Source organism: Telmatherina bonti (assembly GCF_933228915.1).
Source record: "Telmatherina bonti genome assembly, chromosome: 20".
Taxonomy (NCBI): Eukaryota; Metazoa; Chordata; class Actinopteri; order Atheriniformes; family Telmatherinidae; genus Telmatherina; species Telmatherina bonti.
The window spans coordinates 7005524-7019303 of record NC_136618.1 but is presented as its reverse complement, the minus strand read 5'-3'; the positions used below and the strand labels follow the sequence as shown (position 1 = coordinate 7019303).

At 40.9% G+C, this 13780-nt stretch overlaps 1 protein-coding gene across 1 annotated transcript in view; it reads left to right on the top strand.

The window, feature by feature from the left end:
* odad2 (outer dynein arm docking complex subunit 2) overlaps positions 1-13780 on the top strand; it is a gene marked incomplete at its 5' end in the record, with an annotated part of 108897 nt that overhangs the window by 8300 nt on the left and 86817 nt on the right. The window contains 2 exons of the mRNA XM_079259583.1: positions 3608-3822; positions 9113-9266. Of these exons, the coding sequence (XP_079115709.1) occupies positions 3608-3822; positions 9113-9266 (369 nt within the window). The remainder of the gene's footprint in view (positions 1-3607; positions 3823-9112; positions 9267-13780) is intronic.

Sequence of the window (13780 nt, the reverse complement as noted above, 5' to 3'; positions counted from 1 at the left end):
TGTTTGTATTTTCCGGGCGAGATGACACGCATGACCCTGCCAAGATGGTGATGGTAGGAACCGCCCACCGAGCTTCAATTCAGCTCTTCAGAAACCTACGGGTGACGTCACGGAGACTCCGCCCATCTTTTAAATACAGTCTATGGGCTAAACACAAACAGGACAGTGCAAAATGATGTGCACTCAGGTTGGTAAAGTGATGTTGTCCTTTAATATTGTTAAAAATGCAAAATTTTGAAAAATGTTGCAAACATTTCACAGCCAGTATGAATTCCCAGGATGAACGTTCATGTTACAAACGGCAATTCCACAACTTTACAATGACGTGAAAAATGACATATCTAAATCTTACCATTCCACCTCTGGTCAAGTCCACACTTGTCCTCTTATATGAGCTCCATCGTAGACAGTGTAACTGTCTTACATGGTGTTTAGAGACCATGATTTATGTTCCAGAGAAACACGTTGCCAAAACTCTTGGAGAAATCCGGATCTGTTTTAGCAGACGGGACTGGATGAGTCTTGTCTACACATCCAGCTAAATGTTCTTTAGAAATTAAAGTATGCTGATCTTTAAAAGGTTTTATTGTTATTTAAGCTGAAAATGGTCTCAAAATGACAACAATAATCGCTTAGCGCAATATTATCGTCTATCGCAAGACAATTCATAGCATTGCAAAATTAGTTACCGTGACAGGCGTGGTTGGGATCAATCAGCAGACGCTGCGTGAAACCTGCCACAGACAGATACAGATGACTTCATATGTGCCGGCCTGCTGGTTTCCCATCTCTTCTGATCAAGTTATTGGTCCATAGAAGCCCATTCCAGCCACTTGTAAATTAAACTACTGATCCTCACGTTTGGTCATTATTATAAAATCATGAGATAAAAAAGTCAATAATATTATTAAAGGTTGTTAATATAACATTAAAAAGTCAGAATTATGTGATAAGAAGTTATAACTATGAAATAAAATCAATAATTTTAAGTTAAAATGTCAATTATAAGATAGAATAGTCATTTGTGGGATTTAATGTCATAATTATGTGATAAAAAGTTATAACTTTAAAATTCCAGTAATTAAATAAAAAGTCATTATGTGATTTAGAGTCATGATTATGATGTAAAACGTTATATTTATGAGTTTTAAAGTCATAATGATTAGAAAAGCTAAAATTTTAATAGACGTAATTACAAAATAAACAATTATAAACTATTGATTAAACTGTCATAATTATGGCGTAAAAAGTTATATTTGAGTTTTAAAGTCATAATGATTAGATAAGTTAGAACTTTAATACAAGACATAATTGTTAAATAAAAAACAATTATAGGATTAAATAGTCATAATTATTAAATAAAGAGCTATAATACAAGATAAAAGATCATCATTGTGAAATAAAATCTTTTTTTTTTTTATTTATAGTCATTATTATAAGATAAAGATTCATTTGAGTTTTATCTCATAAAGTAATTATGAGATAAAACTGTAGAATTAATTAGTTAATAATAATATTAAATCTATTTATAATGACATATATCTCATGACTGTATCCCATAATTATGAAATATGATTTCCATATTTTTAATGTAAACGTTGTGGGAACAAGTTTTATATCAAACCAGGTTCACATGGCATCAGTGGTGCAGAACAGCACCTGTAATAAAACCTTTTACTGTGTGGTGTCCAGGTTCCCGTCTTCATAGACGTGTATATTTCATTCATTTCACACTTAACAGAATTAAACAGTTGGTTTGTCTAATAAAATCAGACTCGGAGTCTGTGGCTGCATGAACTGACTTGTATGTTTCCAACAGCGGGTCACTTTGTGTTTAATGAAAAACAAGCCAGTGGAAAAGTGATTATGCAGGAATTCATGTTAATTCTTTTTCCCTGCTTTAAAAACGTTGAGCTTCGAACAGCCGATGACAGTCTGAGCTATTTCTGCTGAAGCAGGTGTGTGTGATTAAAATCTCCTGCCTGCAAACCACTCATATGCGTCTCTCTGGCGTTGGTGTACAGGCTGTAAAGTTTGGTATTAAGGCCTTGAAACCCCCCCAAAAAACGTAATAATACCTGAACAACAGTGACACAAAGGCGTTACTGAGTCTGAGCCAAGCTGTGGGTTTGAGGTGAATGTGGAGGAGCAGTAAACGTTGTGACATTGTTCAGCTGCGTTACGTAAAGATTTGCAGGAGTGTTGCTTTATTCCATCACCTCAGTAAAGACCAAAGTTCTTTTATTTGAGTTCTGGGCTTTTAATTTGCCTGTAATACGGCTCTGTAACTTTTCTTTAAGTGACCCAAACAACACTTAGCAACAGCTTATAGCATCGTTTTTTCAAGAGCAGTAGTGTATAAGTATAACTGGTCCTCCAGCTGGTCTACGGAGGTTTTCCAGCGTTTCTATCCATCCAGGAGGTTTACAATCCAGACACAACATGTAGTGTTTATTCAGAGACTCTAGATGGTAAATGATCCATGATAACACCATTATTTATCACATCTTCATCATAAATATGATCACTCTCCCTTCTATAGCTGCTTTTCCACAGATTTTTTCAAAATAAAAGTGTTGTCAAATTTTGACAAACTACAATTGCGATTTGCAATCGTAAAATCTTGTTCTGCAGACTAGATTTTAGCTACGTAGTGTTATTTTGGCCTTTTTAAAGCCCTTCATCATTTTCCTGTATTTATTGTAAAACTCTACATTTTGCTGTTGTTTGCTCCATACTGGGTGATCTTACTGGAAGTTAACTGGTCACATGACCCCATACGACAGATCCAGGGATGCGTAAAGGTGAATAAAAGTGTTTCCTTTACACTTTTGAGCAGATGAGAAAATACTTGGTCACTGCTGATCTGTGTTATTTCTCCAAACTTTTATTTTCTTCTGGTTGCTCTTTATGAGGGACGCACCGATCCACTTTTTGGGAGTTCCGATTCGATACCAATATCTGAAATTTGAATATCTGCCGATACCAAATCTGTTTATGTGAACATTATTGTGACAATGGTTATTATTGCTGTCATAACTGTGTAATATTACGCTAGGTTGTAATAAATGACCCATCCTTTCTGAAGTTACCTCACCAATACAAATATAATAACATTACAGATCTAACAATTTCAACATTTTATTTTGATTTTGCGCATTTTACCGAAAAGCAACTATAAATGTGTGGTTTTGAAACAAAGATCTAGTTTTGAGTGAAACAAAAAATGTCACATTTTAACAGTCAAGGCATTTATTTCTTTTAAAACATGTCCGAAGCATGTCATCAAACACATCTGCACTAGCTTGACTAATGTGGTATTGGTACACTTTTATTATACCAAGTACGAGTACACACGCTTGGTATTGAGCCGATGCCGATACCAGTAACCCTACTCTTCTTGCTGTAGCTCAGAGTTTTAAGGATTAAGCAAATAAGGTAGTCGGTGGGTGGAAAATTCTGAAAACCATGGACATGTTTTCAGCATTTGGAGAATTTTACAGACAGATTGTATTGCCTTAAAGACCATAATTTATTGTGTTTTGTGAATTGAAAGCGGCCTTTTTCTTCACCCTTCAGCCTCTGACTTTTCTCTGCTCACCGGCAGGTTTTTGTAGTTGAAGAACCTTTATCAACACAAAAGGTTCAGCATGTGGAACTGGTTGATGGAGAGGAACAAGGCCAACCCCAGAGGTCTTACGAGCAACAGGAAAAGAATGTGCACAAGGAGATGAAAAAACAACAGCACACGCCGAACAAGGCAGAAGTCAGGAAGAACTATGAAACAATGTGGAGCAATCTAGCTGTGTTGTATATATATGGGTACGTAATCATTTATCTGTCCTGAAATATCCCAAACTAGCAGGCAGTGTGTGTCAGGTGTTCATCCTTCAGCTGTAGAGGACTCCGCCACATCTGCTCTTCATGTCTGCCAGCAGTGACACTTTAGAGATGTATGTTTATAAGTTCTACTGCAAGTATTTCTGATTGCTCCGTGATCTTTGTTAATAAATGCTTCACTGTGTGGAAACCCGCTTTGCTCAATTAGAAATAGAAAACCCTGGAAAAACTAATGGGGGGAAAAGATCTATCACATATGCTCTTTGATTGATAACTAGATCTAGTAAGAGCAGATCTGTTGCAGCTGTACGTTATGATAAGTGTACCCATTTGAGGAGAAACTGGCTCAGGATAAAAGTATCCCACTTGCTAAAAAATGCCAGCTGAAACCATGTCGTGAATTGTTAAGTAATGATTATGTTAGAAAAATAAGCGTTTTCAAAATAGAATCAGGCATAATGACTCTTATTTCACATCATTATATCAGAGTGGAGGAAAAGAAGCCCAGTAAGGGCTCTGGAGAGGACAAAAAAAGGCTGGAACCAGGAGCCAAGAACAAGATGAAAGCAGAACTGCCCGGGCTCTCTTCACCTGAACGCCTGTCCTTCCAGAAAATGTAAGTTTTTTCTCAGTTATCAGTCCTGTTTTAGAATCTGAAAATACTACAAAACTAGACATAGTATACATAGAGGTTATGTCTAATGGAAGAACAACAATAAGAGATGACACAGTGGCTCTTCTTACTGATGCTAAGTGGAGAAAAAAAACTAACATAAACCTGCAATATACTGAAACTGTTGGAGAGTCTCTATCTGTGCCCAGTATGTTTGGCTTGGATGGTCAGGACCACAAAGATGGACACTTCAAATTTGACAGGCGATGGCTATCTGGATGGTATCGTAGATGTTTGTTTGAACCCAAACCATAATGACTCTCATTTCACATCATTATATCAGCACAGAGGAAAAAAAGTCCAGTAAGGGCTCCAGAGAAGAGAAGAAAAGGCTGGATTCAGGAGCCAAGGGCAAGATGAAACCAGAACCGCCGGGGCATTCTTCATGTGGACGCCTGTCCTTCCAGAAAATGTAAGTTTTCTGATTCATACCCCCTTCGTTAGAATCTGCAAATGCAAGCAAACTGTGTAGAGAGCAACCATAGAGGTTCCTCAGTCATGTTTTTATTGGAACAACAATATTACTTACAACAATAAGAGATGATACCGTGGCGCTCCTCACCGATGCCATGCATGTTTGACAGTGTGAGCTTACACTGAAAAACAGATTATTAAGTAGAAACAACACTTACCATGAACCACAGGAAACTGGTAAAAATCAGTGGGATCAAGATGTGAAGAAGAAAATATGACGTTGACTACAAACAGCACGAACAAGCAGACCAGATGTTATCAGGTTAGCACATACTAGACTGTGCATGTGCTAACCTGCCACACTGAGTCTGGCATGTCTGGCTTTCAGGACCACCAGGACGAACACAAGAATGACATCAATGTCTTCAGTAAAGAAGATATATAAAGTAAGGAAAAGGAAAAGTATATTATCCCGTAGTAATAAAGGGTTATCTACATGTAGAGTTCCACCAGGCTCCATGTCAGGAATCCTATTCTTCAGCATCTACATGTGGAGTTTCACAGGGCTCCATGTCAGGAATCCTGTTCTTCAGCATCTACATGTAGAGTTCCACCAGGCTCCATGTCAGGAATCCTATTTCTCATCATCTACATGTAGAGTTCCACCAGGCTCCATGTCAGGAATCCTATTCTTCTTCAGCATCTACGTGTGGAGTTTCACAGGGCTCCATGTCAGGAATCCTGTTCTTCAGCATCTACATGTAAAGTTCCACAAGGCTCCATGGCAGGAACCCTATTCTTCAGCATTTACATGTAGGGTTCCACCAGGCTCCATGTCAGGAATCCTGTTCTTCAGCATCTACATGTAAAGTTCCACAAGGCTCCATGGCAGGAACCCTATTCTTCAGCATTTACATGTAGGGTTCCACCAGGCTCCATGTCAGGAACCTTATTCTTTAGCATCTACATGTAAAGTTCCACAAGGCTCCATGTCAGGAACCCTATTCTTCAGCATCTACATGCTTCCACTGGGTCAGATGTTGGAAACAAACCAAACATCTGATTATAATTATGGTGACGACACTCAGCTCTATATTACTGTCTAACCAGCAAACTCTGGTCCCAGACGAAGCTCCAGTTCAGTTCTTGGTCAACTTGGTCGGCGCATATGTCATCATTTTCTTCTGCTAAATAAGATAAATCTGAAATGATAGTGTTTCCAACGAGAGATGAGCTTCCAAATATTAGTGTCCAGCTTCATTCAGCAATGTTGTTGCTTTCATTTATCCTACCTTATCTATGGGGACATCATCAACATGAGTGCCTCCGCCAGCTCACTACAGATACCGGATGCTGTTTGTCACATCAAACCAAATTCTTTTTTTAGCACATTTAAAAAAACAAGTGAAGTTGATAAAAGTGATTAATAATTCACGGAACACTAAGACTCATAACAGACTGTAAAGCACTCCCATTTGTACATCGTATCCTCTGGTCAACTGGTCATCGTGGTATCTGCTCAATCTTCCACTGCTGCTTCTTCATTCACAAGTACATCGTTGGGCTGCTGCCATATTTATTCTCCTACCTGCTACTTACCTGCCAGGATTTTACTACTTTCATTGCTCCGTCTGTTTGCACTGAGTCTGGAAGAAAGTCTCTCTCTTCTGATCAGGATACAGCAGGATCTGAAGCTGCCCACCTTGATCCCAACTGTATCTCTGAATTGCTCTTGTTTTTAGTGTTGTGGTGTAATGTGTAATTAAAACAGTGTCTCAGCGGGACCACCTGTATAAATAAAGGTTAAATAAATAAAAAAAGACAAACAACAGATCAATCAGTTTGGAGCTAAATGTTAACAATCGTATTAAAGCAGGAAGCATTAAGGTTTTTACCACCTGAAGAACATAGAAGAAATGATGACTCAGTGTGATTTGGTAAAGCTTTTCTCCACAGGTGTCTAAAAATCCCTGTGACAACTGCAACTAGTCCAGACGCAGTTGCTTGTGTCCAAGCGGCAACTTCTGGCAGTTACGCCAGTGCAGAAGTGCATAAAACTGCAGTTCCCCCTTCATCCAGTAGGGGCTGCAAAACAGAGCAAATCCCCATAGACTCTCATGTTAAAAAGACCAACTTCACAGCAGAAATAAACATGTTTACAGCAGAAATAAACATGTTTACAGCAGAAATAAAGATGTTTACGGCAGAAATAAACAAGTTTACAGCAAGAATAAACATGTTTACAGCAGAAATAAACATGTTTACAGCCTGGTTCAAAAATCCATTTTAGGTTTAATAGGTCAGGTTTACCTTCATGACAACTGTGGGGGGAGTAAATTTTTTTCTAACTCGCCCGTTTAAAAATAATTTAATCTTGAAGTTCGGCATATTTAGGGGTGTGTCCTTTTGATTGACAGGTACCCAATCTCCCGCTTCAAGTCAGAAGAACGAAGAACAACCGCGGTTTTTAGCCGGTTAACAACGTGACTTAGCTTTAGCCCGCTTACCTCCGTTAGCTGGTTAGCTCCTGTTATCTCCGGGCTAGCTTGGTTAGCTCTTAGCTACAGGCAGCTCGGAGTTCGCTGGATGTCAATCATCCACCATGACGCTCACAGCCCCCCTCTCAGCTCCACCTCTTATTTGTATTTTCTGGACAAGACGACACGCATGCCCCTGCCAAGATGGTGATGGTAGGAACCGCCCACCGAGCTTCAATTCAGCTCTTCAGAAAGCTACAGGTGAAGTCACGGAGGCTCCACCCATCTTTTATATACAGTCTGTGGTTGCGTCTTCACAAAGACCAGAAAAAAGGTCCCTCCGATTCCCACATCTCTACACTGGTCTGGTCTATGTTCCTGATCTGATCTTCTGACACCAAATGAGACATCAAGAGAGTTCAAACTAAACATTTAGTTTTCTGCTCCTGATATCTGGAACAAACAACCAGAAAACCTAAAGTCTGATCCAGACCTGAGTTCTGGTAAATCTGGTCTGGAGTTTTTTTGTTTTTTTTAATTACCCCTGTTTTTTAGAAGATATGGACTTTTTTATGGCTGCTCGCGATGATAATAATGTATTTCCTGTTCTTGTATCAGATGTAACTCACTGTATGTGTCCTCGAACCCGGTCATTCTGAAAGACGGGATCCTGACACATAAGAGACTTTTCCTTTAGTCCGTTGAATGGATTGTAACTTATACGTGCAGTTCACCGATCAACCACATGAGGGAGCTGGGATTCAACGTTATCTTTGGGATCATGGCTCAAAAAGTTCGTAAATCACTGTTTCTTCTGGTCATGATACAGAACGCTGAGTTGCCTTGTGACTAAACGTCTCTAAATTCATCGTTAGGTTGTGTTCCTACAAGTTTGGAACGTCTAAGTTGCTTTAAGTTACCTTTACATAAAATATCTCAGCATGTAAACAACAAATACAGCTGTTTATTATCTGCTTGTTAACATAATGCTGAACCTGAACCTGAAGTGTCTTTCTCCTCTTGGCTGCTGCACCTCTTCAGCTGTCTTTATACTTAAACCTGCTGATGTTTACAGCTTGTTTAATCAACAACGTGCTGCTCATCATTTCCACGTCTTTAACGCTGCGAGGGCTCTTCGAAGAGCTCACTCGATCACACTCATCACCTCCAACCACTCAGGTCTCTGTAGATCTGGCAGATTTGTTTCAGTGTTTATCACGCTGCATCTTGGAAAACACTTAGATCAGCTTACTCGATCTGATAATGCGCTCCCCTGGAAATGCTATTTGTATGTACATGGGAACTGCCTCTGAGCGGCCCCGTTTGAATGCGTACCAAATTTCATTGCTCCACAGTGCCCAATTTTCATGATCGAAGCGTCCCATGCAACTTTAAAAAGCCATCTGCATTTCTGGTCGCATCAATGGCTTTGCAAGAGTCTTTGTTCCGTGTTTGATGACAGCTCCAGTCCTCCCATCACATTATTCCAGTCTTTATTTTCCTGCTGCTCGGATTCCGCAGAAGTTCAAGCCTGAAAGCTAAATTTCAGAATCATTAACGGGTCTTCTTGTGTGGGATGGACAGGCTGTTTGTCCATTTAACGTTTCACATGAAGAGATGACAGATTTGTCCTCTGCCTGTGCACATGCAGCACAGCCTTTCCTTCACCTGCAGGGTAATGTTGGTTGTCACCTGCTCTTTTCCTCAGGAAGACCTCGCCAGACGCCGTGCACGTGGAGCCCTTCAGCGAAAGCTCTACTGAGAGCGAGGAGGAAGAAGAGCAGCCTGAGCGGCGTCCAGAGAGTCACGCGGACCTGCCCCCTGAATACTGGCAAATCCAGAAACTGGTCAAGTACCTCAAGGTACGAACGAGTCGCCCTGCTCTCTTTTGTCGGCCTCCTCGGCTGGATGACACCCAAAAGCAGCAGAAAGCTTATGCTGGAAGTGTAACGTCCATTCTCCTCTCCTGTCATGTGCACTAGATGTTTGTCTCTGACCCGAATCAGCCTTTTAGCCTCAGCCTTTTTTGACCTCATTAGACCAGATCCTGCTGAAAAACTACAAAACTTGGGATGTTCAAGTCTGGACTGAATCATTCTGCAGAGCATGAAGATCCTCGAACACACAGCTTCTGATTTGCTTTGAGCTTTTATTTCATTTGTCAAAACGCTAATCAGGATTAATAATTTAATTTATTTAGGAATTGTTTGCATCTAAACTACATCAGACCTGGCACCTCAGGATTATTATCACAAGGCTGAAAGTACAAGTGAAATTCATTCCTTCATTCATTCATCATCCTAACCGCTTAACCCGATGAAGGGTTACAGGGGAGCTGGAGCCTTTCCCAGCAGTCTCTGAGCGAAAGGCAGGGTACACCTGGACAGCTCGCCAGTCCATCGCAGAGCCACACAGAGAAAAACAACCACTCACGCTCACACCTAGAGGTGATTTAGAGTAACCAGTTTGCCTAACATGCATGTCTTTGGACGGTGGGAGAAAGCCGGAGGAACCCAGAGAGAACCCACGCATACAAGGGGAGAACCAAGTGAAATACATGAGACTCTTAGGCTACACTCAGACTGCAGGGCTTGCTGCTCATGTCGGATGTTTTTGTGAAATCCAAATTTTTTTGAAAGTCCGTTCACATTTCCGATCAAATGGGACTTGTATGTGATCTCCTGTATGAACCTCATGCACACCAGAAGCGTCCTGCATGCGTAGAAGACACGGCGACGTGCAGTGAGCGTGCGTGTGACGTCTTTGTGTTTGTAGAAGTAAACATGGACGGCAGCAGAGCATTTGCTATTTTAAACGTTTTGTCCAACCGGAGCCACAACATTGTGAACGGGTTCGTCTTCAGGAGACGTTTACGGAAGAGGAAAGTAAAAGTTTTGGTCTTTGTGGAGCTGTGGCAGCAACAACTGTAGAGAGAAACGTTTGGGTTCGGAGTCGCAGGCAGGATTGGTGGGAGAGTGATGTGAGCGCATTTACCGATAAAGAGTTCATAAACAACAAACGCAGAATAATGACGTTTGTCGCGTGTCGGATTAATGCGACCGTTCAGACTGAAGTCGCATGGTAAAAGATCAGATACATATCGGGTTTAGGACCACATATCCAAACGGCCTGGGTCGCATTAGATAATATCAGATCTGTGTCGTTCAGACTGTTAAGAAAAGATCGGTTACATGTCGCATCGGGGCTCAAACACCGGATTAAAGTCACTTCAGCCGGTAGTGTGAACGTAGCCTTATTTTCAGATTTCCTGCTGATCCCTGACCAGTCACAGCGAGACCACTACGTCCGTCTGACCGAGGTAACTTAAAAGCTTCTTACTGAAGATGGAAAGCGTCTCTGCTTTTAGCTAACTCCGCTAGCGGTTCCTAAATGTTTTATTTATCCACGAAGCGACTCACCTTTACGAAGCTACGGCGGCTTTGTTCAGCTTTCTGCGATAGGTCAGAGAATCTGTCGGACATTTTTACTTATTGCTAGGAAGACACACATTAGAAAACTGGTGTCCAGTGATGAAAATGACGTGGGATTAAAAACAGAGAGCAGGTCAAAGCAAAACGAGACGCTCGGCTGAGGTTGTGGACTCCTGTGTTCTGACAAAGCCCTGTTTGGTTGCGCCAAGGCAGAAGGGAAAGTCCTGCCTGACAGCAGCAGCTGCTTGTCGGGTCTGCCCATACCGCAGGAGCACGCCTCTGATAGATCTGACAGCGCATATGGTGAATATTAATGTGTCAAAACATGGAGGAGAGGAGCTGGCTGGGGATTAAGCTCTGACTTCTCCACTTCAGCAATTACAACACCCCCTCCCAGTGGTCCCTGTTGCCCATTTATCTGGACATCCATCCAGACAGATGATATCAGAGCAGCACCTTGATGACCTCTTAAACAGCAGAAACGCTGTGATTACTGCTCCAGGTTAAAATGCTTTGGTTGGTTTTCCACTGTTAAAAAGTCAAGCGTTTTATTCTGGATCGGACCTCAAACACGGACGTTTTCCTCAGAAACATAGAAAGTCCAGCACGATTCTATCCGCGTATTTTTAGCTCCAGCAAAATAGGAAATAATGGAAGGAAATTCCCGAATCTAAAAGCAGCTTCTTACTGGTTCCAGAGAGGAAAAAAAACATGTAAACGATACGAAAAAGGCAAAAAAAAAAAGCCACTGGTTTCATTCTGTTCAGTGGGATTGTGGCGAGTGTGTGTGTGTGTGTGTGTGTGTGTGTTCCTGCTACTAAAAGATGCATCCGTGCTATAACCAACATGTCAGGCTTTGTATCTGTGTGGAAACCACACGGCTCAGTTATTTATGGGGTTTGTCCAGTAGTCATTTTATAATATCATTACCATCAGACGCTGAAGCTCAGCGCCAGCCAAGTTAAATATCTGTTTTATTTTAGGAGATCTTTCCCCCTTTTTCTTCGCCTTATAGGCAACCGCTTGTACTCTAGGAAGTTTAACACTTTCATAAAGCCACACATGGATGTTCTGTTTTGTGTTTTAATCATGTTTATGTAAGAAAATTTGCCGAGGGGCCTGATGTGTTTTTATTCCTGCGTGACTACAGATATGTTTCTGTGCAGAAAATCCAGGAAGCAGGAGCTTGCAAGCAGCTTTTTATGTTTGTTTCTGAGATTTCTGTAACAAACCAAAATGGAAAACTTGATTTTTTTTTTTAACAAAAACTTAATTTATATGCTGTGTGAGCTGTGGAAACATATTTAAAGCATTTAGAGCTGTTTTAACACAAGTTTTATTCATGTTCATTTAGTAAATTTAGTAACTAAATTATAAAAAATGACTTAAAGATATTTGTAAATGTTTAAAAATTTGACTTAAGTTTGTTTTTAAACTAAAAAACATGAAGTATGCAAAACAGTTTAACAATCAACCCTTTTCTTATGCAAAAAAAACCCCATATTTTTCTCCTTTTTTAACTCTAAAAAACTGATTCAGAGTAAGTTTAGAGTGTTTAAATCTTTGCAGTAAGATATATAAAAAGTGTAAAACAAGCTGCTTTTCATGCACATGGTTTGGTTTCTCTCCCTCTGCTGGACAGCGGCGGTACTGCTGCCTCCTCCATCAGAGCCTGTACTAAAACTAATCCTGTCTGCAGCATGAAACAGACTCTTCCAGCACACTGCTGTTGTGCTATAAAAGCTTAAGCATTAACTGCAGCACTCAGTCACAACATTTAGTTATTACTGCCCGTGATGCTTCCCAACGCGCCTAATTCAGACAATTTTCCCACATGAAAAACTGCTTCGCGTCATTTTTTTAAGGAGTTTTCTTTAACTGAAAGACACGACTCGACGTTTCCTCAGCGTCCACCGTGCTCATTTTATGACTGCGAGGACAGTTAAGTGATTAACTTTTATGTTAAAGGAGATCTGATGTTAAATCTCAAGCTCGAAACAGGCGATGATCTTTCACTGTCCACCTCTTACAGGAGGCCTTTCTGTAATGGAGCTGCTTTTCTCTGCAGAGAAATATAAAAACTCATAGATCTTCAGTCGCTCTGCCTCTGCCAAGACCAGCTCTCCTCTCTTACCCTGAGATTTACAAAGTTCTGTCGGTGGCCCGGGTCCACCTGTCAGCAGTCCAGCATCAAGCTTCATGTGGATGTTTGCTCCTCGATGCCATGCAGGACAGCATAAACATGTATCACCGACAGCCCTGTTAACCCCATTCCTGCTAACACACACTGAGTGCTGCGATTTATTGGGCCTGAGTGGCTCTGGCAGGGGAGTCTGCGTCTGCAGGATCCAGTCTGCTGCTCCAGACTAGAATAAGACCTCCATTCAGTAGCTCAGGCAGCGGCACCTGCAGTAAAAGAGGAGACGAATGTGTAAAGCATCTTTATGTTGCTCAGTTTACAGTTTACGTTTAGTTTAGAGTCTTTAATCCAATTTTAATAATCCAGTTTCTTCACACAGGAGCAAAAAGCTAATTTGTGTATTAATACAGCCAACATGGCTCGGAGTCAGGATTTTACACCTTTAGATGCTCTTGCTGCGATTATTGGTAGAGAAATAATCACAAGGGGTGATGTCGGCAAAAAATATCACAGTATTTATCTAAAATATGTCCAACAATATCACAGATGATATTCACAATACATCCTTCCACCGCTTGCCTGACTTGGCATCAGACGTACAGCAGTCAAACCTCTGGTTTAGTTTGGTTAGTTGTTGGATGGATCGCTGTCGGCCGACTGGTGCGTGAGGCGTGGTGTTGTGTTTAAATAAGAACCCCCGCAGAAACGCTTAAAAGTGAAGCCTATGTGGCAGTGCATAAATCTGCAGTTCCTCCTTCATCCACTAGGGGCTGCAAAACAGAGCAAATCCCCATAGACTCCCATG